The following is a 20,236-nucleotide window of genomic DNA, read 5'->3' on the forward strand; positions in this document are numbered from 1 at the left end:
TAAAGCACTAACAAGTTTTTAACTTTCTTGCTAAAAAATTTAGAGTTTTAGTTATTTGAAATGGTGGTCGATCTTTTATGGTGATCAAAATAATAGTTGAGACGATGGTCGAGACAATGATTAGGGTGGTCTTAATCACATAACAACCGCCAATTCTAACACAACGCAATCAAATGATAATTCAATTCTTTGGTAGTATGAGAGAGCTGAAATTTCAGAGAGTTAAGAAAAAAAAAAAAAAAAAGTAGATAAGGCATGAACATGTGATGTGATGAAATTTCCGAAAAGAATATACTAAAATGAAAAGCATTATTCTTATCCAAAATAAATAGTTCTGATTTTGTGTAAATAAAAGTACAGATAGACTACAACAAAGTCTCGTACTGTTGATAGTAACATCCAAAAGTGTTGTTGAAAACAAGATAGATGCCCAGATGGATGAGGCTGCGCTGTTAACCAAGCCGAGCTGATCAACAGAGCCAGCCGACGATAGACGGCGTGAGCGTGTTGTGTTATATTATAGGGAAAATTTTTCATTCAGGACACGTACTTTGGGGTCAATCTTAGTTTAGGACACCAGTTTGGGTTTGTGCTAGTTTAGGACACATATTTAGGATTTGTATTAATGTGGGACAATCCGTCACCTCTGTCAAGAATTCCGTTAAAAATAGACATGTGCCATGCACATGACCTATTTTCAAGGGACAAAATGGACAATTCACCATAATATATTAAAATAATTAAAAATAAAACTAAAACAAAAAAGAAAGAAGAACAAGATGGCAGCGCACCCCTTCTCCACCCAGCCCCAACTCACCTCCGGTGGCCATACTTGCCAGTGACCCCACCATCCCCCCTCTCTATCTCACTCTCTCTCTCCCTCCATTTCTCTATTCCTCTCTTTGTCTCTTTTTCTCTGCAGATCGCACCCTCCTTTTTCTCTCTCTATTTCTCTGCACATCGCCCCAACCACCTCTAGCGGTGGCCTTACCCACCGGCGACGACCCACCCTCCCCCCTCTCTCTCTTTCTCTCTTCATCTCCGCACCTCTCTTCATTATGTTCTTCTCAAACCTCTCCACCTTCCTATCAGCCAAACGCCTCGATGTTGTCTGCAAAAACCCAATACACATATACATCCCAATTTCAGATCTACCAAAACCCTTTCCATCAATTTAAACTAAATAGTTCACCATCTTCATATTATTACAGATCTGAATCAAAGCATACGCCTTTAGACAAAACCCAAATTACTTGATCTAAAATTACAGATCTGATTAATGAGATTGAGAAACAATCAAACACGAGTTGGGGCTGGGTGGAGAAGGGGTGCGCAGATGGAACAGAGGGAGAGGGAGAGAGAGAGAGAGAGAGAGAGAGAGAGAGAGAGAGAGAGAGAGAAGTGAGGAGACGGCCGGGAAGGTGGTCGGCGTCAGGTGGCTGGGCCATGTGCGCTTGCAGGGGGCGCGAAGGAGAGAGAGAACAGAGGAGAGAGAGAGAGAGAGCGGCGGGCTGGCAAAGGGGACTGGTCTGGGGGGGTTGGCGCCGGCAAGAACAGCTCGCCGATGATCTTGGGTTGTCGGGGAAAGTGGCCGGAGGGGCTGGACTTGGGTGGAGCTGGGTGTGTGCAGGGAGTGCTGCCCGAGAGAGAGAGAAGTGAGAATAAGAGAGAGAGAGAGAGAGAGAAGAGAGGGTGGGTCGTCGCCGGCAGTAAAGCCACCGCCGGAGGTGGTTGGGGCTGAGTGAAAACGGGGGGTGAGGGGGGGGAGATCTGCATCTCCCTCTTCAATCCTTTTTTTTTTCCGTGTTTTTTGTGTTTATAGTTTTAAACTTTTTTAATATATTTTTAGTTTTAATCTTGTTTATTTTTAATTATTTTAATATATTATGGTGAATTGTCCATTTTGTCCCTTGAAAATAGGTCATGTGCATGGCACATGTCTATTTTTAACGGAATTCTTGACGGAGGTGACGGATTGTCCCACATTAATACAAATTCTAAATATGTGTCCTAAACTAGCACAAATCCAAACTGGTGTCCTAAACTAAGATTGACCCCAAACTAGGTGTCCTGTTTGAAAATTTTTCCCTATATTATATCCATGATTTTGGTTTGTGCATGAAGAAAGAAGACACCGAAAGAGATCTCGAGCTGTCGTTTCTGTGCAGTTTATGTAGACAAATTTGCCGTGTGGGTGTCATGGGTTGGGCTAAAAGCCTAAAACCCAACCCTTTTTTTTATTTTTTATTTTTATATATAATTATGTAAGTATTTATATATATAAGTTGAGGTAAATGTTAATTTTATTGAGTCTATATATATAAATCTCTCTGTTTTATATAGTCTGTATGTACCATGGGCATGTCGCCAAGGTCTCTCTGATCACGACAACATAACGAATCTAATTCGTGAGTGATCTCTGGTCACTATGTTTTTTGAGCCATTTATATAGATAGATAAGCAAGGATCTACCATAGCTATGCTCTACTTAATTGTCTCCACGACCTGAGGATCTATTAATGTTGCTCACCAATTATTGAGGTTAGGCTCACTTTCTCTCTTCTGGGTTTTTGTTTTTCTTCTTTAAAATTGTGTAGTGGTATTGAATTGAGCTGTGAAATTCATGAATTGGTATTTGGAGTATTGGGAGAGAGAGAATTGGGAGCTTCATCTTGGGAACCACCTTGGTTTCTTGAGAATTGGAGTGAAAGTTGGAGAATTTGTTGGTGTGAAAGGGATTTGAGAATTGCTGGGTCGACAAGTAAAAGAAAACAAAATGAAAATTTAGGAGTTTGACAGAGTACAGAGTGGTGGGGTATTAAAGAAAAAAAAAAAAGCCAAAAAGTGGAAGTGAAATTCTTTATAATTGAAAAAGTAGGAGAAAAGTAACTAGAATAACACAAACAGGGAAGTGAGTGCCCCAAAAGATCCAAGCCCAGAAGTAGAAGGGCAAGTAAGGATCGATTCTATTCTAAAGCCTTCCTCTTCTCTACTTTCACACAGACACACACATACATATTGTCTTCTAATTTTGTAGAATTATCATCCAGTGCATGTCATACACTTCAATTTTTGTCACTTGGTTATATTCCTTCTTTAAATTATTGCTCCAGCCAGCTTTATCTGTAAGTGGATATCGTAATTCATGTTGTTCTGTTTATATTTTGGTTGTTTGAAGGTCATTTAGAAGTACGTGTGGTTTAAGTTATAGTGGGTGTTGAGTAATTTAGATCATGTTATGGGCCTTATGGTGGTTTGCAGGGAAATGGCAACTTTAGTTGAGCCTCCGAATGGAATTAGGCAACATGGGAAGCATTATTACTCAATGTGGCAAACGCTGTTCGAGGTTGACACCAAGTATGTTCCGATCAAACCCATAGGGAGAGGAGCATATGGGGTAGTGTGCTCATCGATCAATAGAGAAACGACTGAGAAAGTTGCAATCAAGAAGATCAATAATGTGTTTGAGAACAGCATTGATGCGTTGAGGACTCTGAGGGAGTTGAAGCTTCTTAGACATATCCGGCACGAGAATGTGATTGCATTGAAGGATGTTATGATGCCTATCCACAGGACAAGTTTTAAGGATGTGTATTTTGTTTATGAGCTCATGGATACGGATCTTCATCAAATTATAAAGTCCACACAACCACTTTCCAATGACCATTGCAAATACTTTCTATTTCAGGTTAATACTTTCTCTCAACTAGTGTTATGTTACCTCATTAATATTTTCAACTAGTCATCCCAATTGCTTGATGCTACTATTATGCTAAATTAATTCACAGAGACGTAAATGGTTCTGGGACAAGGAATATGGGAACTTAATGCAGAAGGCATGTTACCAAAGTATATGTTAACCAAATATGAGAGACATTGCAGCCTCTTGCATTTTCTTATGTTGAACTTGACACTCTGGGGGTTTCTATATATGCATTGCAAAGCTTGAAAAAATGTGATTCCATACCAAGCTTCAGTTGATTTTGAGCTCTATTTTGTTCCAATGGTTATACTGCTTTTGACTAATTTGGATTTTGCATTGTAGTTGCTTCGAGGGCTCAAGTATCTTCATTCAGCAAACATCCTTCACCGGGACCTGAAGCCTGGGAACCTGCTCATCAATTCTAACTGCGACTTGAAGATATGTGATTTTGGGTTGGCCCGAACCAGCAGAGGTACTGGCCAGTTCATGACAGAGTATGTTGTCACTCGCTGGTATCGTGCACCAGAGCTGCTATTGTGCTGTGACAATTATGGAACATCCATTGACGTCTGGTCCGTGGGATGCATCTTCGCTGAAATTCTTGGCCGGAAGCCAATCTTCCCTGGAACTGAATGCCTCAACCAACTAAAACTAATCATCAATGTTCTTGGTAGCCAGCATGAACCTGATCTTGGTTTCATTGACAATCCAAAAGCAAGGAAGTACATCAAATCACTGCCCTATTCTCGGGGGACACATTTTTCCCGTCTATACCCTCATGCTGATCCTTTAGCCATAGACTTGTTGCAAAGGATGCTTGTGTTTGATCCAACTAAGAGAATCACTGTCACAGAAGCACTCCAACACCCTTACATGTCAGGGCTCTATGATCCAAGATGCAATCCCCTTGCCCAGGTTCCGGTCAACCTTGACATAGACGAGAATTTAGGGGAACATATGATTAGGGAGATGATGTGGAATGAGATGCTTCACTACCATCCAGAAGCTGCTGCTGTGAACGCAATGCCTAGGTAATTCTCAAAAGGCTTTCCTCAACAATGTTTCTTTGGCTAATGTGTTTTCTTAAGAACCATGCATTTGAGGAATATGTTGTTAGTCATAATGATATTACCAAGATTTTGTATTATCTTGTTTGGTAGTTTGAGGTCTCTGTATGGGACATGCTGTCTTGTAACTCTGTATATAATTATGCTTGTTATTTGTAGTCCATGACTTTGGTCTTGTATTATTGATAATGCATGTCAGACATTTCCTGAAAAACCAAAGGAATTGAATAAAGATGTGTCAATTTTTATTCTGTTATTTTTCTTATTTTTGCACATGTTTATAAGCCATACATGAAAATGTAAGCAAATGAGAGGATGTTGCTGTTTATTTTGGATTATGGACATCAATGTGTGTATGGATCTGGTTGGGCCAAGGCATGGGCTCAAACGCACTCAGGCATGTTCATAGGGGACAGCCCAAATAGTTCAGGGTATCACAAAATCAGGATGAGCCAATAACTTGTACGAATAAAAAACAGAGAGCTGAGATTCATAATATAACAAAAAGGGTTAAATACAAAAATAGTCCATGAACTTTACAGTGAATCTCAGTTTGGTCCACTAACTATAAAAAGTGTCAATTTGGTCCACAAACTTTCCAATTTGTACCAAAACAATACAAACGCTAACTTTCATCCGAAAATTAACGGAATTGATCATATGAAAATATGATGAACGGATTGAAATGTCTTTGAAAATGTGGTCACTTGTTGTGCACATGACCACTTTTCGTTAAATTTTTTGATAGAAGTTAACGTTTGTACTGCTTTGATACAATTTGAAAAGTTCGTGGACCAAATTGACACTTTTTATAGTTAGTGGACTAAATTGAGATTCACTGTAAAGTTTGTGGACCATTTTTGTATTTAACTCTAACAAAAATGGTTCTTTGCATGTTACCTCTGAAACAGAATCTAAGAGTCAGAAATTATATTTAAATTCAAGACCTCAAAGTTATTAAAGGAAAAAAATTATTGTAAATCATGAACAGCACCATGGACTGGCTCCTCTTTCAGTCTTCATATTAGTATTATGTTAGCCAAGCATACGTGGGTTCGGTTTGGATGTGAAACAGTAACAAGCCGGTTCGTCAATTGACTTGAGGTGTGGCCCGATTAAAAAAATAAGTCGAAACAACTGAACAGACCTTAAAGAGATAGGCTACTAATTAGATCAGTGATGGTCTCAAATCATAAATGTGGTATGGTAGTGGTCCAATTTATTAAATTTGAGTCCAGTACCTAAGCTAGATACTAAGATTACTATCAAGCTCCATAACCTACTATAATATAAAAGCAAGCATGTCACTCCCAAAATACATAAAGAAAAGAAAGCACACTATTTGAGACCCAAGACCTTGACAGAAGAGTACTTGATAAGAATAAGATCGTGGATTATGCAATTTTATGCTTCTAACTTTTTACTCCAAAAACCCACTAACAGCTATCCCACCCACTGACCATACCACTACTCCTATTGCCTGCAGGTTTCGTCTTGCCTTCCCTGCCCTTTCTTTTTGAATAATTGGGTCCTACTCCAAGCCTCCAAGGCATGCATGCAACTTGCAAAAGTGCCATATATACTGCCATGTGCTTTTTATGGCACATAAAGTTTCCGCAGATTTCATTGGTTTCAGATATCTACCTTGTGTTCAGCACTGTTCAATATATATATATATATATATATATCATGAAAAGATGGTTGAAAGAGAACCAGCAGCTGGCATCTTTAATTGGATGGATTACTTATATCGACCTCTATAAGCACATGGTATCTAAAAAGAGGAATATCCTGTATAAATATATTTGAGCATATATGCATGCAATTATGCAATTAATACATATATGGAAATCCAAATATGAAGTTTCCAAGGGAGATCATATTGTTTCTAAAGCAAAGCAAATCGGTTACCAAAATTTATTACGACTAGAGGCTTGTCTAGAGCATATATACATACATACAATTCATGCTTAGAAATAGAATTCAAAGTTAAACACATGAGGAATGACGTTTGAGTCTCAGCAGCAAGGGTTTTGCTTTTCTTCTCTGCTTTTTTCTTTCTACAAAGCACACAGCTAGCTTGTGTAGACTGGCCTGACTTGTAAACTTTTACTATTTATTTTGTGGACCAGCGTTCATAGTCTGACGACTCTGACTCTGACCACATGCATGTGCAATTGTACTGCTGAGATTACACCAGATCCACCACTGTCCACAGTCCATTACTTCAATAGTTCAATGTACATGGCCTTAATTTTTAGCTATTCAAATAAAGTTAGAGGCCAACAAACATAGTCAACTGTGAATTTGAGCTATACATTCTCACAAGAATAAACTTAATCAACAATTCAGATTTACATTTGACAACATAAGCATTTTATGTTAGGAAGCTGTATCTGTAACTGGTAAGAGAGCGTTTTCGTATATCCCAATCCAAAGAAAATAGATAAATATATCATGATGGAAATTATTAATATAGACCGGACTTAGCACTTATTAGGAGTTGCATTATATTATATTCTTTTCCTTGTTATATTTTAAGACATCTTGTTAAATTTCTTAGTAGTTTAATTATTTCTTTAATTACAGCGGGCGCTGCAGCTGGTCTATATAATTCCACCATCCATCTCCCTTCAAAGCCTCCTCCTCCTTAAGTTTTCCTTTTACTCACAAATTTGCTCTCTCTCTCTCTCTCTCTCTCTCTCTCTCTCTCTCTCTCTCTCTCTCTCTCTCTCTCTCTCTCTCTCTCTCTCTCTCTCTCTCTCCAGTTTCCTGCTATAGCTAGCTAGCCCCTTGGTTCTGAAATCCTGTGTCTATCTGCTTAAAACTTCATCTTATCAATTCCCATCATCCCCATATAATCTAGAAATATCTCCTTTCATCTCTTTCATTAGAATCATCTGCCTCATATCCATCGATCACTTTGGTACTTGTTTTCTCTAATGGTTAAACATACAAAGTTCTTGATGTTTGAGCTTGAGCTAGACTGATGTCTCCAGTACTCTGTGAAATCCTCCTCTCTGGGTCTTTGATAAACTCCACCCTTCGCCGCAGAACCCACTTAGTTCAATCCTTCTCTGTTGTCTTCCTCTACTGGTTCTACGTCTTCTCATGAACACCTAAGATCACACCTATAAATCTCCATAAAATACCTCTTCATCCCATTTTATAACTAATACTATTGCTTATTTGAGTTTTTTTCTTTCATTTTTTCAAATAATTAGCATCTGGGTCTTCAAATAATTACTCTAATCTTTCTTGGAAAGAAAGAAAAATTTGGTCTTTTTGTCAAGCTATTGTAGGCATGGGTTTTTCTAGTGGAGCTTCTTCAGGGTCCAGCACAATTCAGATCAACTCAGGCTCTGAAGGAGATCCTCAACAAGTTATGGATCAAAGAAAACGGAAGAGAATGGTGTCCAATCGCGAATCGGCGCGTCGGTCTCGGGTGCGCAAGCAGGAGTACCTGAACGATCTGACGGCTCAGGTTGCTCAGCTGAAGAAGGACAACAATCAAATCATATCAAGCATGAATGTCACCAACCAACTCTACATGAACCTTGAGGCTGAGAACTCAGTGCTCAGAGCTCAAATGGCTGAGCTCACCAACGGATTACAGTCTCTCAATGATATCATTGACTGTATTAACTCAAGAAAATGGCTTTTTGAGACTGAAGACGAAACTGATAATCTCATTGGCTGTGATGATGGGTCTCTTAACCCATGGAGTAGTCTCTGTTTGAATCAACCAATTATGGCTTCTGCTGACATGTTTATGTGTTAAAACTTAATGGGTTAGTAAATCTTGGGTTAAAATGTTATAATTGGTTTTTGTTGAAAAAAATTTCTCTATTACGGTTTATCGCATGGACAACTCAACAAAAAAAAATGCAAATACACCCGTAAAGAAAGTTGTATTCGTATTTGTAATAGTGTTTTCTTTGTCTTGAGAGAAGTTGGTTTTGTGAGAAATTAGTGAAAGATTAACTGAGAACTCCATGGCATATGTAAGCTATCTTGTATGGTTTTGTTGTAATTAATTCTAAAATAAAATAATTATAACTTACTGTGTTGAGTAATCTCTCTCTCTTTTCTTCTGCAGCTTCATACCTTTCCACTTTAATGGGTGTTATGTCACTAATGATGGCGTACTGAACTAACAATTAAATGGATTTGGACAAACCATCAATTAAAAATAGAAAAAGTGGCATTATTGTGTATTGTTTTGTATGGTTTTCTTGGTTGGATCATATGGTTAGACAAATTTAGTGGACTCTAAAGTTTGATATTTTAAATTTTGGGTGCTTTGCTGATAGGGATGCTTTTCTATAAGCAATATTGATAAGCTCTTTAGACATAATGAACATTATGTTAATTAATTATAAGATCAAATCATAGTTGTTGGGCCATTTAGGTACTCGGAGTTTATTCAGATGAGAAAGAGAGTCGTGAAAGAAAATCCTAAAAACAGAAAAGATAATTTCTTAGCATGATATTCATGACTAAATGATAAAACCCCTTCTCATTTTTTTATCTTTTGTAAAGGAAAAAACAAATAGGAAGATTCCCTACAGTTAATAGTTAACAAGTCAATTGTTCCACTAGTTATTCTCTTCCAAAAAGTACAAATTAATACTGTTGGAAGACAAATCCTGCGTCATTTTTAATCACCAAATAGTCGTGTTTAATACTTTAATTAGGGTTTCTTATATTTTTTAATCAATGAGAAAGAAATAAAAAGCAAGGTGCATCACATCTGATTTACATGTCACATTGACCAAAACACTCCTGAAATTAAGTCAGGAAACAGGTGCCCATTGTGCAACAAATTAGGTGTGCTTATTACTTTAAAAAGGGATTGATCCATAAAAGAGTTACTTTTTTCAAATGACAGAATATTAATTAAGGCTTATGAACATAGTTATCAACTAGTTACTAATATATATGACTCGCTATTATATTGTGGGCAAGCATAATTTAAATCAAGCACACTTGTCATTAACTATAAATACCTTTTTTTAACCAAAATGAAACTTGTTTAAATCAAATTGTCAATTATTTCAGAAGACGTAATACAGGTGTTGAGTATCAACCATAGTATCATCATATACATGTTGGTCATGGGCCTCATGGCACATTGGCACTTGCCACCCACTACACCAATTGAAAAGGAAAGACTAATTAAGCAAGATAAGTAGAACTTAATGTCAATGGGGAGATGATGAAAGCATGTGGCCAACCAATTATGACAGAAAAGCTCACATGAGCTAAACAATGAGAGAGAGAAATTTAGGTCTCCTTATTTTCTATTTATTATTGCCACTTGAATTATAATTTGCAAAAGCTTAAGTGAAGATTTTTTTTATTCTTAAGCACAAGTAAGCTTCATCTTCAAGTACCTAACTTAATTAATGTTAAAAATGACTGAAAAATGTTGAAAAATATGTTTCTAATATTAAACAAAAAGAAAATGACTGAATTTAACATGACTTCAAAAGCATTCATTCATAATTCATTCAAGCATTCATATGAATTTTTTTTTTCTTGGCCATTAGCATTCATATGAAGTTTAATGGTGCCAAAACGACCAGGAATTTAACTAGACTAGACTTAAAAATATGAATCTCATGTTGAACAAGAGAAATTACCTTTACAAATCCAAAGTTGAGCAGTTCGATTATGGACAAGAAGATTGAAACTTAAGAACTTAGCTCAAAAACCATTTCCCATTTCTTCACAACAATTCATATTCCCTTTTAGTTTTAGCATAACATTAATACAAGAAAACTCAAAACTGCCGCTGATTACACACAAGCATACTTCAAAGGGGCTGATGGGGGATCTAAATCATACAGATTTCAAAACTTTGAGACTACTACCGCTGGCCAATGCTCCTTGTTCCCTAGAAAACTATAAAACCTCTTTATGCTTAAACTAAAATAATATAATATAGAAAAATCTTGATCATCTTCTAATCTAACCAGATCAAGATCCAGATTGGGGTTTGGTCCTCTTGCTGTAACTCCCAAATCGTTGGGAAACCCCAGCATCATATAACGTATCCCACACCTGAAAATTCAGTCATACCAAATTAGCAATCATCACCTATCATATAAAAAACCTAAAAAATTCAAAAACCCAACCATGAACAAGATACAGAAGACAGCTTACTTCTAATCTTCCTTTTGAGCCTCCTATGGCCAACAAAAAGGGGCTATCTCCAGAGAATGAAACAGAAAAAACAGCTCCCTAGTAACATTCAGAACAGTGTGTGACAATCAATCTCATGTTGACAAAAATATAAATAAACAAAGAAAAATAAGAATATCTCGTCATATTAGTATGATAAATAATTCATATATCACTTACTGCTTTAGGATTCCTGGATGCAATGCATGAAGGTTGGTTGTTTGACAAATCCCAAAGCTTTACCTGCAAAAAAAAGATGACCAGCCAGTGGAACAATATAGAATATTCAAATCTGCATGGTATACAGAGGTCTGCAGGCAGTGGGAAGAACTTCATACCATTTTATCTGTGGATCCAGTTGCAAGAAGCTGAAAAAAGAAGACACAGAGGTGAAGTTACGCATAAGTCAATGATAGAAAAAGTACCCAAAAGTCAGGAGAAAGAGGACTATACATTAGGTGCTGAAGGATTATAGGAGATTGTGGAAACAGCTTTGTCGTGTGCATGAATAGTAAAACTAGGTTTAGACTCGGAAGTAGGAGCAGATGTGGCAGTCCGGATATCAAAACCTTGGACTGTACCATCTTCAAGGCTCACCTGGATGGATTTACGAAATAAATGATGATCAGTCAATGTTAATTCTTATCCATTCAGAAAGTAACTGTATCCACATTAAATATGTACACACACACACACACACACACACACACATATATATATGCATATAAAACACAGACATGTTAATAAACAAGAAAAAAGAATAAACAAAAAAAACTTGTAATTAAGTATAGAAAAATGACTGTCTTGAGAGGCCAAAGCACACACCACAAATGAATACTCAGTATGTGGATCCCATGCTAAGCTTTCTACGTCAGCTGTGACTGTCCACTTATAACCGGAATGTGATGGTATCCTCCCATCTTTCTGGAATGCATTGTAAATACAGAAGTCAGGAAGTTTCAAAAACAAATAAATAAAAAGAAGGTTATACTCAAGTAATAATTGAATACCAAGACTACTGAATGATCAAAAGATCCACTAAGAAGAACTTGTGGGGCATAATGATTCCATGCAACTGCTTGAACCTGTAAAAATTAGTACGAAGGTTAAAATTGAAGCTAAATGGATAACTTGATAGAAAAGGCTTGCTCAACACTTTAAAATATAAATCGTAAGATTGCATTTGTTCTATAGCACACCATCCAAAGACTGATTTCAGGATAAAGCATAAAATTGAAATTCTATCTAAATTCTTGCCTTGTCTGTATGATGCTCCATGGTAATATTACATTTTCCAGTAGCCACATCCCAGATCTTAACTTGTTTGTCAGCACTTGCACTAGCAAGTATATTTCTGTTTATAGGAAAAGATAACAGAGCATATAAACCTTCCGCTGAGGCAAGAACAGGAGGTACAAAATTGTAAAAGAATTAACAAACCTGTACTCCTTATTCCAAGCAAGTCCAAGAACTGAATCTCTATGACTGTCTTCTTTGTATTTGATAGATATCTAATACAAAGCAAGTTGCAGAATTGGTAAAAGAAGTGACAAAAGAGTTGCATGTTTATCAAGCCCAAACATTCAAGGAATTGAGCACCATACCTTCTTTCCTTTTTTTTTCTTCTTCTTCTCAGCAATACCGCCTAAGACCACACATGGTTGTACTTCATCAATCTGTTAAAAAAAATATATTGAGAAATACAATACCATCTCCATCAATGACCTACTTAGCCTATGTAATGAGACTAGTATATATCACAACATACAATGTCAAGATCCCATATCTCAATGGAAGGTTCCTCCATTAAACCCACAGCTATGAAGTTCCCTGCCAACATATACAAACATTTAGACATCAATCAAATACAAAGGTAAAGCAATGCATAAACTGAAAACATGTTTAAACTTTAATGAATTGTAGTTTCTATTAGGGTCTTTTTCAATTTTGGTACCTCAACTTTGGGCTTTGTCCCAACTAGGTACCTAGACTATTATTTGTCCAAATTTAATACCTAAACTTTTATTTTGTCTCAAATTAGTATAATATGACTTTTTCATATAAGGCATCAAAATTTGGGGCATTTTAATCAACCTAGGATCGTGAAAAGACCAAATTGACTTTGGGTGTAAGATATGTGCAACACACATTACCAAATTTTGCTAGTATTTTTTAACAAAAGTCACATTATATACCAATTTGGGATAAAATAAAAGTTTAGGTATGAAATTGAAACAAATAATAGTTTGGGTACGTAGTTGGGACAATGCCCAAAGTTCAGGTACCAAAATTGAAAAAAAACCCTTTCTATTAAGGAAAACAACCAGTGAAAACACAAAATAAGAAGACAAGTTGACCTATTTTCTCTTTGTAAATTAGATGAAATATGGACACTTAAAGGACTCTCCCTCCCAGTTTCTAGCAAACATGAGAGTTGTTTGATTTAATTAGAATCAATTTTGAAGAAATGACTAAGGTTGATTCCCACAATTCTTCTTGGGACTGTTTACAATGGAAACATAATTTACATATATGAGTAATTACGGATGCATACACTCACAACTTTCAACCAAAATGCATATATATATCACACAGCCCGCACCTTTGTCTCCACCTTTGAGAGGACAATCAAGCCATGCTGTGCAAAGGGGAAATGCTGAAATGATGATGTCATGGTGAACAAAAACGTTTGCTTCACCATCATCTGATTCAACATATAGCCAAACCTGCACATACATAAATAAATTATCATGAGTGGCAGACAGACAGAGAGATGAAACCAATAGTTTTAACTAACTATTACATGCCTCAAGCTGGCTGACATCATCCTCATGACGAGCACAAACTACGACTGCATCATTTGGATTTATGGCCATGTCTTCAATATCTTCAGAATCCTCGTCCTGTGAAAAGATAAAAAAAAAAAAGTAAAAAACCAAGTGACTTGTCTAGCCTCCCAATACAAGAAAATAGAACAAGATCGATGGCATAATTAAGTTGTCAAATTTACCTCATCCTTATTCTTGAGATATGGATCCATTTCATTACTTGGGTAGTAAAGGTCCCCAAGCCCACTACTAAATGGGTCAATGCCTGAGGTCAGACATAAGAAGATGCAATGTTAGTTATGAATCCTTAGGGACACCCATGACAGGAGATATACAGTACTAATAAAACCATTTAACCAATAAGCTAAGCAAATCACTGCTCAATAACTTTGACAATGCATCAAGTTAAACCTTGACCAATAGTTTGATTGTCGACCGAACACCCTGGTAAAACCATATCGTTTTAATATAAACCTGATATTAATAAAACCATTTAATCTAGAACTAAAGCAAATGGCAAAGTAATGGATTTCACAAGGCTTCAAGTTTAACCCTGAGTAACAGTTTGACTGTCCATCACTCCATCCAACACCTCCCTCTTAACCAACAATCCAACATGGTAACTAACCCCTCCTAATATCCCAAAAATGAACTTCAAGAAAATAAATCAAAAGGAAATACCATCATCCTCATCATCATAATGTTCCATGTCAAGTTCCCTCAATCCATCGGTTATGTCATTGGCCCCTGACTCGGTGACTTTGGAGGATCTGCCGAGTGCTTTTGCTACCTCTAATGCTTGGGAGATTTCATCACCCTGCTTAGGGTTTTCTACATCCATTCCTTCATCATCGTCCTCGCCCTCACTTTCACCCTCTACACTGCACAAAGCAACACCCACCAAAAGTGTACAAGTCAGCAAGTCCAAAAAAACATCCAAACTGCATGAAGCCTTAGCCAAGACACAACCACATTACACATAAACTACATGAAAAAATCCAATCCTTTCCCTTTATCTTCAAGAAAGGAACCACCAACCCTTTCAAAAAAAGACCCAACAATTTGTTGCAAAGAAAGTAAACAACTTTGACGAAAAAATAACAAACAAAAGTCATCTGGGCACCAAAAAATCAATAAGTTCAGAGCTTAGCCTCAGCACAATAACAATTATCATAGCGTAAAATGTTCATTCAGCACCAGTAAAGCACACTACAATAACAAAAACTTAGACAAACTAAAAAAAAGAAGAGAAAGGAGTTGAAGCACTCCACCTTCTCTCCAAAGCACCGCTTTTTATTAACTCCTCGATTTCCTCTTTGGTAGGCGGGTCGGCGACGGAGGGAACTGGCTTTGAAACCCCTTTGGGCACCCAAGAAATTGCTGATATCATTTCTTCTTCTTCTTCTGATTTTTTGAGTTTGGTTGAATTTAAATTGCTGTGTTTAACAAAGGTGGAGGTTTGGGAGGTATGATATTGGCGGTGGAGCGAAGAGTTTGTTTCTGCTGCCTCTCGAGTCTCGATGATGAAGAATAGGGTATTAGTAAAACCTTGGACCTGTTTGGTTATAGGGATACTTCTAATCCCTATCAGTTTAGAGTCTTCTTACGGTTAAACCGCTTGGCCTCAAGATCAGTTTATAGTTTTAAATTGTTTTATACTCATATCCTTTTATTTTCTTTTTAAGGCAAATATAAATAATAAGCTGATAAATCAGTCCACATGCTGAACAAACTCATAAGTTGGATGCGGTTGTTACTGAATGACAACCTACACTTATGTTAATACAAAAATACAAGAAAACAATACACATCCAAAAAAATGAAAAAAATCTTAAAAAATAAAAAGCACAATTGTTGTTGTTGACTTGTTGGTCAGTTGTTGGCACTTGCGGACATGAGCATTCAAATGCTGCTCACAAAGGTGTGTTTAAATCCTCATTGAAAACTTGATTTTGTAAGCTTATAATATTGATTGATTTATCATAAATAAAGTTAGTAGTGGATCTTTTTAACGTAATATATAATATTAAGCATATAATATATAATATACATGATATGTATAACATATTATACATATAAATTTCTATGGAATAAGAGTTGTCAACTCAGAGTTAACAATTTAGGTTAGGTTCAGCCAAGCAAAACCTCTAACTCAAGCTCAACCCCGAAGAGGATATCCCTCCATTCTTGGAGAAGTGTGTACATTCTTGCGAGGGTCACTCAGCAATGGAACTCAAGTATCTACCATTAAAGAGTCATCCTTTTTTTCTTTGGCCGGGATTAAAGAGTCATCCTTTTTCAATATATTTTGATTGAACAAGGTTTGAATTGAATCATCTTGGTAAGCTTCACGAATGTTGTCATACACAGCTAATTTGATTGCATCACTTGACTTAGTGACTAATTACCATTATTTTTTTAGCATAAGTTACTGAAAAAACAAAATTGCATGGAAGAAGTCTAGCTTAATTTCATGAAGTGTGCAACTAAGCTAGCAACAAGTTAAAATCATAAGACCATATGTCATGGGCCAAAGTATGAGGCCCAACATTAAAGATTCACAAGCCCAACCATGTCAACCAACAGAGTGGGCAGTTACATATTGGACTCTTGTCGGTAGCCAAACCTCCTGATACTGGGCTGGTCCAATGACCTACAAGTCTACAACGAATGATAATATTTCCACGTGGGACCTAATTAGCGATAATATCCTCCGGACCCATCCACTTATGAAAGTAAGTGTTGCAGTAGTCAGGCTTCAAGATCAAGATTAACATCAACGACTTATACAACGCCACGTATGACGTATCGGACTCAAATATCAAGCAACAGATATTTGTCTTCGACTTTCATGGACGCGGTGAAGTGTCACGAATTTTTAACTCCCAGACAAGGGCCTGTCTCATCCTTATCTTACCGACACAAAACATACACGCGTCGGTTTATAGCGGTGCCACGTGTCGGAGTGGTTAACGTGGCAGGTACCAAAAGACCTCAGCTGGGTACGTGTATGCCTTTGCAGCTTTGGAGAAAAACTTACCGAGCTGACTCGTCATACGAGAGAGAAACTTTTTTAAAAATTGGAAAATTCTTCATGCGATGAAGTTTAGTAGGTATGTGTCTTATTAGAATTTGATACTAAATCAGTCTTTATCTCTATTTTTAGGCAGGAAAAGTTTGTCTCGCATCTTTGCCTATATAAAGCAACCCCAGTTCTGATTTAAAAGCAGAGTCAGTCACTGAATATTACTCAACTTCAGAAATCATTATTCATTACACTTCCATTTGCTCGCAAGCTGTTTGTGTTTTTGTTTCTTTGAAAATGGCGCATTACCAGAACCAATACGGTGCAACGGCACAAGGCACTAACGAGGAGTACGGCCACCCGATCAACCCGACCACCAACCCGATCAACCAGTCCACCAACCCGATCCGAAAGACCGACGCGTATGGCAACCCGGTTGACCAACACACCGCTCCGCGTGGAACGGGTGTAGGGCAGGGCACTCATGGCACCACCACTGATCCCGCCGGGTACGGTGGCACAGGGTACGGCGCTCATGGTGCTGGGCAGGGTGTTGTTGGGCACCAGCCTGAGCCTCATGGTGTCACCGGCAAGCTTCGTCAATCCGGTAACTCAAGCTCCTCGGTAAGTCTCTCGACCACTGTGAATTTAGAACACACATTCAGTTGGTCCGTCTTTCAGTGTTCGTTTCTGTATTGTGAATTTGGACTACACATTCAGTCAGTCATTTTCATTTTCTCTTGTCGTCCATGTGACAAGAGAATTAATATTTTGTTTATTAATTATTATAGAGATAATTGATGAGTTGCTAACGTACATATGTATATTTTTATGTTGGTTATAGTCCGAGGATGATGAGGAAGGTGGGAGAAGGAAGAAGGGCAGCGTAATAGACAAGGTCAAGGAGAAGTTGCCAGGCGCTGGGCGCAAGGAGGAGCAGTACGGATCTCATGAAGCACCTTACGGTGCAGCTGGGCGCAAGGAGGAGCACGGATCTCATCCACCCTCGACCACCAAACCTTACGGTGGTACACCTGCTTCCACAGGCCCTGCTTCCACAGGCCCTGCTTACGCTAATACTGAGCCCCATGAGAAGAAGGGCGTGATGGAAAAGATCAAAGAGAAGCTTCCAGGTGCCGGAAACCGCTAGATCACATATATTTCGTCTATGTTGATAATTATAATGGGTGTATGTATTGCTCAATATATGGTTTGTTACCTAGTTACTGCTTTTCTGTAGCTTCTGATCATACCCAAAGTCTTATATATTTGGGTGGGTCCAGCGAGTGGTTTAACTTTTATCTGCTCTGTATAATAAGCACCTGATGAGTGAATAATAAAACCCATTCTCATTTTTTTATCTTTTGTAAAGGAAAAAACAAATAGGAAGATTCCCTACAGTTACTAGTTAACAAGTCAATTGTTCCACTAGTTATTCTCTTCCAAAAAGTACAAATTAATACTGTTGGAAGACAAATCCTGCGTCATTTTTAATCACCAAATAGTCGTGTTTAATACTTTAATTAGGGTTTCTTCTATTTTTTAATCAATGAGAAAGAAATAAAAAGCAAGGTGCATCACATCTGATTTACATGTCACATTGGCAAAAACACTCCTGAAATTAAGTCAGGAAACAAGTGCCCATTGTGCAACAAATTAGGTGTGCTTAAAAAGGGATTGACCCAAAAAAGAGATACTTTTTTTAAGTGACAGAATATTAATTAAGGCTTATGAACCTAGTTACTAATATATATGACTCGCTATTATATTGTGGGCAAGCATAATTTAAATCAAGTACACTTGTCATTAACTATAAATACCTTTTTATAACGAAAATGAAACTTGTTTAAATCAAATTGTCAATTATTTCAGAAGACGTAATACAGGTGTTGAGTGTTAACCAAAGTATCATATACATGTTGGTCATGGGCCTCATGGCACATTGGCACTTGCCACCCACTACACCAATTGAAAAGGAAAGACTAATTAAGCAAGATAAGTAGCCTTAATGTCAATGGGGAGATGATGAAAGCATGTGGCCAAGGAATAAAATTTCGGGTTTCGAGGAAATTTCAATATAAATTTCGATGGAAATTTCGACGAAAATTTCAAAGATTTTTAAATTTCGACAAAAATTTGATGGAAATGATGGAAATTGTTATCAAAATACGGAAATTTTGAATGAAACTTTACCATATGTTTATTTATCATATTATCTACTAAATTGATAAAAAATATTGAAGAAACCAAATTATGGGCTCGTTTGGCACTGCTTTTAAAATTGTTAAAAGCGCTTTCAAATTAGTAAAAGCACTTTTGATAGCGTTTGGCAAAAATAATTAGAAGTGCTTTTGAGTTATAAAAGCACTTCTAAGAGGTTTTTTGAGAAGCACCTGACAGGTGCTTTCTCAAGAAGCACTTTCAAGTGCTTTTGCATAAATAATTTAGAAGTTTTATAAAAATTTATATGTGCTTCTTAACATAAGCGTTTCTGATAAAAGCGCTACTAAATAAAAGTGCTTCTAAGAAGCAGTGCCAAACGGGCCCTATATAGTAGGTTTCATGTTATATAAGATAAATATAATGCACGCTGGAGACAAATACTGTTAAATAAAATTAGTATAAAATGAAATTAGTATATTATCTATACTTTATAATATATACACTAAACCCTATATATTTTATAATCTATATTCTATATTATTTAGAATATGGTATATGATACTAGGGTTTAAGCCCTTTAGGGTACTTTAAATTAATTTTTTATATAAAAATATATTATAGTTTACTAGTTTAGGGTTTAAAAACAACTAAACAAAATCCCAAACTATTTTTTTTTCTTCACAATTAACCCATAGGCCCTAAACCCCAATCAACCCTAAAACTTTTTAATTTTTTTCTCTTTTTTTTTTTTTTCTTCTTTTTCTTTCCTTCCTTTTCTTTTTTTCTTTTCTTTTTTTTTTTCTTCCTTTTTTTTCCTTCCTTTCCCTTTCCTTTCTTTTCCCCCGAGGCTCCACTCTCCAGCAGGCAGCAAGTTGGCATCCATTAAGTTTAAAACGAGCACAATACTACATGAGGTTGGATTTTGTCTTAACAAAGCCCAAAAGATCCTAGGGGAAGGGAGCTGAACCAATAGAAGACTCAAACTACAACTGAAACTCAGCCTAGCCAAGCCATCAGCCACCGAATTATGCTCTCTAAATATGTGGCATAAATAACACTTTCAAAAGTGATTTTACAATTAGTCGGTTAACAGTTTACGTAGTGGTGAAAAGTAATTTTCTTTTTCCTTTTTTTTTTTGGGAAAGAGATATTTTTACAATTCGTTGACTGTTTACTCAGCAACTCTGTTTTCTGCATTTCTTCTTCACTCTCTCTCTCTCTCTCTCTCTCTCTCTCTCTCTCTCTCTCTCTCTCTCTCTGCATC

General features: G+C 36.9%; 3 protein-coding genes and 1 pseudogene across 3 annotated transcripts; 3 read left to right on the forward strand and 1 right to left on the reverse strand.

Annotated features, from left to right (window-relative positions):
• Positions 1-2,135: 2,135 nt before the first annotated feature.
• Positions 2,136-5,026, forward strand: LOC147284718 (mitogen-activated protein kinase 7). Its single transcript, XM_086243063.1, has 3 exons — positions 2,136-2,541; positions 3,262-3,688; positions 4,046-5,026. Exons 2-3 carry the CDS (start codon positions 3,266-3,268, stop codon positions 4,736-4,738), a joined length of 1,116 nt encoding a protein of 371 aa, XP_086099189.1. The 5' UTR covers positions 2,136-2,541; positions 3,262-3,265; the 3' UTR covers positions 4,739-5,026.
• Positions 5,027-7,281: 2,255 nt separating this feature from the next.
• On the forward strand, positions 7,282-8,846 carry LOC147284719 (bZIP transcription factor 44 pseudogene; annotated as a pseudogene).
• A 1,645-nt stretch (positions 8,847-10,491) lies between these two features.
• On the reverse strand, positions 10,492-15,363 carry LOC147284720 (uncharacterized). The gene is made up of 16 exons (XM_086244009.1): positions 15,056-15,363; positions 14,466-14,665; positions 13,967-14,049; positions 13,764-13,859; positions 13,559-13,682; positions 12,725-12,786; positions 12,561-12,632; positions 12,397-12,467; positions 12,214-12,310; positions 11,967-12,041; positions 11,782-11,880; positions 11,410-11,553; positions 11,295-11,324; positions 11,137-11,199; positions 10,939-11,016; positions 10,492-10,836 (listed from the first exon to the last, which is right to left on the reverse strand). The coding sequence occupies exons 1-16, from the start codon at positions 15,172-15,174 to the stop codon at positions 10,753-10,755; spliced, it is 1,497 nt and encodes a 498-aa protein (XP_086100135.1). The 5' UTR covers positions 15,175-15,363; the 3' UTR covers positions 10,492-10,752.
• A 1,578-nt stretch (positions 15,364-16,941) lies between these two features.
• On the forward strand, positions 16,942-18,169 carry LOC147284721 (dehydrin DHN3-like). The gene is made up of 2 exons (XM_086242932.1): positions 16,942-17,433; positions 17,654-18,169. The coding sequence occupies exons 1-2, from the start codon at positions 17,107-17,109 to the stop codon at positions 17,957-17,959; spliced, it is 633 nt and encodes a 210-aa protein (XP_086099058.1). The 5' UTR covers positions 16,942-17,106; the 3' UTR covers positions 17,960-18,169.
• The last annotated feature ends 2,067 nt before the right edge of the window (positions 18,170-20,236 follow it).

The sequence above is a fragment of the Dryas octopetala genome, chromosome 5 (genome assembly GCF_963921425.1).
Source record: "Dryas octopetala chromosome 5, drDryOcto1.1, whole genome shotgun sequence".
Classification (NCBI taxonomy): Eukaryota; Viridiplantae; Streptophyta; class Magnoliopsida; order Rosales; family Rosaceae; genus Dryas; species Dryas octopetala.